Here is a 4,376-nt window from a genome sequence, read left to right as displayed (position 1 = left end):
TCATTTTTGAAGTGCCCCATCTTGTGACACTTATAACACTCAACAAGGTCCTTGTTGAAGCTTGTACTGGCACGACCTCGACCACCTCGTCCCCGACCTTGGTAACCTCCGCGGCCTCTACCTCCATACTGATTTCTTTGATCTTCTATTTTTAACGCATGTTCTTCTCTTACATGCTTGCTCAGATTTTGCTCATGTACCAGCAATGAACTCTGCAACTCATCTACAGTGAGGTTCTTGATATCTTTGGATTCTTCAATGGCACACACAATATAGGTGAACTTTTCCACCAACGTCCGTAATATTTTTTCTACTACCTTTGCATCTGGCATATCTTCCCCTAGGTTGCGCATATCGTTTGCTACCACCATGACCTTTGAGAAGTAGTCAGTAATTGTGTCTCCTTCCTTCATCTCCAACACCTCAAAGTTTCTTCTCAACCTCTGTAGCTGTGCGCTCTGCACTCTCAGATTTCCTTGGTATTTTGTTTACATGGAGTCCCATATAATCCTTCGCTGTTTCCTTCTTAGCGATGGTCTTGAGGATTGTCTTGTCTATCGATGCAAACAAATAGTTTTTCACTCTTAGATCTTTGAGATTCATTTCTGCCCGCTCCGTTCTCTGAGCTCCGGTTAGTATCACGTTCGTCTCCGGTCTTGAGATTCCGGTTTCCACTAGATCCCACCACTCCTTGGATCGTAGAAGATTCTCCATGAGCATTGCCCAATGCTCATAATCTCCATCAAATTTCGGTATACTCAACAATGAATCTTTGTCACTCATCTCTCTTTTTCTCTCTCGCACTCTTGAACTTGTAACAGGTTGGATTACAAGCTCTGATACCACTTGTTATTTGTTGAATGACAAAACAGAGAAGTAACAAATCTCACGGATGACTTATTCAGCAAAGACTTAGTCAAAGACTTAGTCAAAGACTTAGTCAAAAGACTCAAACAAAAATTAAACAAAAGCGCACATTTATTTTCAGTTTATTCTGTAGATCCAATGTGTCTAATTGGAGTTGTGAATTTAATTAAAAACAAAACAACATGCTAACGATACTTATGTTGTAGACTTTTAGTACAATTAATTAGCTACAATAAATTCAAATGCGGTAAGAAAATACCAAATCGTTTTGACTTGTTGAATTCTTAAATCGCGAGGAAACTTTTTATTTTCATTTAATTAGCATTAGCCATTATGTCGTCTTATATTGAAAAATCACACTATTTTTCTGCATAAATTACTTTTAACAACACGTAAACTATCTTCTGTGAAACACAAAATCTGTTGCAAAATTACAAATCCATGAATAATCATAAGTCATAACGTTGTAACAAATATCTAAAATAATTCAGGATAAAGATGGGAAATAATAAGAAGACTGTTCGACAATAACACGTCACACGCGATATGGACGAGGAAGCGAGACGATACAGAAAGAGGAAAAAAGACGAGAAAATGGGGAGAGAAAATTCACGTGTTGGTAACGCACTTGCTAAGAGGTGTGGGACCCAAGAGTACTGTGTAGCATTTGTGTGTGGTCTAAAAGCAACCATTGTAGGAATCTTTGTCCGTTAAAAAGAAAAACCCTTTTTTTTTTAATAATCTACCATAAACTAGCCCTAATATATAATAATATATGGTCTTCGTATATCACCAATTGATATATAAAAAGAAAAGTACGAAATTTAATATGTACTCTTTAATTTGGTGTCTTGAAAGCCTACGAAATTTTTATACTACTACCTTGCAATTTAATAATCAAACACACATCTTATAAGTATCGTTTTCAAAGTTAATAACTCACGAGATCGTAACACGTGTCAAATATTTCGATCTCAGATTTCGCCATATGTCAAATAAATTTTCCTTTTTAATAAAAAAAGTAAAAAGATAATTATAAGAAAATTATAAATATAAATTATAAATTATAAAGTAACTAACACTTGACTCAAAAATAATTAAGAAAATAGCTATGAGTTAAAAAAGTATGGTTTTCAAAGTTAGTAACTTACGAGATCGTGACACGTGTCAAATATTTCGATCTCAGATTTTGCCATGTGTCAAATAAATTTTCCTTTTTAATAAAAAAGTAAAAAGATAATTATAAGAAAATTATAATAAATTATAAAGTAACTAACATTTGACTCAAAAATAATTAAGAAAATAGTCATGAGTTAAAAAAGTATGGTTTTCAAACTTAGTAACTCACGAGATCGTGACACGTGTCAAATATTTCGATCTCAGATTTTGCCATGTGTCAAATAAATTTTTCTTTTTAATAAAAAAGTAAAAAGATAATTATAAGAAAATTATAAATGTAAATTATAAATTATAAAGTAAAAAACATTTGACTCAAGAATAATTAAGAAAATAGCCATGAGTTAAAAAAAGTATGGTTTTCAAAGTTAGTAACTCACGAAATCGTGACATGTTTCAAATATTTCGATCACAGATTTTACCATGTGTCAAATAAATTTTCCTTTTTAATAAAAAAATAAAAATATAATTATAAGAAAATTATAAATGTAAATTATAAATTATAAAGTAACTAACATTTGACTCAAAAATAATTAAGAAAATAGCCATGAGTTAAAAAAGTTCCGGAAACTAACGTTTTCAGATATGTGAAAATTCAAAATGGCTATCAAGCAAAAGACAAACATACAACTTCGTATTCTAATTTGGTGAAAAAACATGAAATAAATAGTAATGATAAGAAAAAAAACTGAGAAAAAAAAAATCAATATTAGAATTCTGACGACGAAATAGAGGTATCCAACAATGTCATTTAGTAAAATACCTTGTCATACTGAAAGAAATAGGAGTAGCATGTGATTTTTTTGGAGGTGATGATGGTGGTGGTTGATGGTTCCGGAGGTGGTGATTGGGTGATTTAAAAAAAAAATATGATCATGTAAAAATTACATGCATTTATCATTTGTTGTAAATATATTATGTCAATTATAAAAACAAACACTGTGAATAGCAATGATTTTCTAAAAATTGTATGTGATATTCAGACCCAAAGAATATATGACAATGGAGGCAAATTAAGAATTATGAACGGCGATGAGCATAAACTAGAGTTGTTGTCAGAAAGGCTTGCCCTGATGTTGGAGAAGATAATGAAAGTGGAGTAATAAGAGAATTTGGAGAAAGAGGAGAAGAAGCGATAACAGTGGTGTTGGTGTTGATGACGGTGGTTCAAGTTTGGTGGTGGTGGTGGCGATAAATGTTGATGAAGGTGGAGGTTAAAGTTAAAAAACTGGTACACCAAAACAAAAGACTGTTGAGTCAAAACAAAAATTCAGGTTAATCGAATCATTTATTTTATCGAAATTAGCGAGATTCAGTATTGATGGTTGTGGTGATTGTGATAGTAGTGAGATTCATTTGTGGTGGTGAATCAGAGTAATGAGCCTTGCTGGTGATGTCTGAAGAAGGAAAGAAATAGAGATAGGGGAAAAGGAGGGCGAGAAAGAGAAAGAAAGAGGAGTTCAAACAAAAATAAAGAAAATCTAATGAGAAAAATAGAGAGATTTGAGAATTTCTCGCCGGCGAGCGGAAGGAATAAAAAAAGAAAACGAAGAAATGGGTAATATGAGCCAAAAATTGATTATGCCACGTAAGTACGTAACTATATAAATTCAACTTTTTTTATTGTTACCGTTTTTTTCAATCTTGCCCATATTGAAATTATAAAGTGTAATACACTTTTCCGATAGATGTAAATAAATTATTAAAATTTAGTAATATAACGTATAAATATTTATGACTTTATAACTTATAATAAGCAAAAAATTATATAATTTTATAAATAGGCTAATATTTATATTAAATGATTTAATAATTAGTATAACATAACTATAAATAGTGTTTTATATTGTGCAATATGCATTATAAATCTATATTGAAAATATAATTAAAATGGTGCATTATTTAAAATATATATGTTTATATAATTTTAGCTATCCTTATAAAAATAAAATTAAAAGTTAAGAATGATAATTTCGACCGGTAACCCGTGCAACGCACAGGTCCTTATATAGTAAAGTAGACACAGGCTTTTGTAAAGCATGTTTTCTAGGCTTGTTGATAATTTTAATATACTCTCACCCTATTCGAATACTTGTCGCTCTACACTTTTTTTTTGTTAATTAGTTATCGTTTTGACATTTTAATATAATTTTTGTATAAGACTTCCTAAATTAACCTCAATTAATTGATAACTAAATTGTGAATTATTTGTTAGGATGAGGTTAAAATAGTCATTGTCAACTTTCTTTTAATAAGCGTAATTATAGTTAAAACGACAACTATTCGAATACAGAGGGAGTATGTGTTTAAGAATTACCACAATTATTGAATTA

The 4,376-nt window shown here is 30.9% G+C and overlaps 1 protein-coding gene across 1 annotated transcript; it reads left to right on the top strand.

The window, feature by feature from the left end:
- The first annotated feature begins 1,252 nt into the window (after positions 1-1,252).
- Positions 1,253-1,592, top strand: LOC9298741. Its single transcript, XM_002862618.2, has one exon. The coding sequence runs from the start codon at positions 1,414-1,416 to the stop codon at positions 1,579-1,581; it is 168 nt and encodes a 55-aa protein (XP_002862664.1). The 5' UTR covers positions 1,253-1,413; the 3' UTR covers positions 1,582-1,592.
- Positions 1,593-4,376: the final 2,784 nt, after the last annotated feature.

The sequence above is a fragment of the Arabidopsis lyrata genome, assembly GCF_000004255.2.
Source record: "Arabidopsis lyrata subsp. lyrata unplaced genomic scaffold ARALYscaffold_255, whole genome shotgun sequence".
Taxonomy (NCBI): domain Eukaryota; kingdom Viridiplantae; phylum Streptophyta; class Magnoliopsida; order Brassicales; family Brassicaceae; genus Arabidopsis; species Arabidopsis lyrata.
This window is presented reverse-complemented; position numbering and strand designations above follow the sequence as displayed.

Bases quoted from the DNA above. Each gene is read 5' to 3' on its own strand.
- LOC9298741 (XM_002862618.2), top strand. From the start codon at position 1,414: ATGGACGAGGAAGCGAGACGATACAGAAAGAGGAAAAAAGACGAGAAA.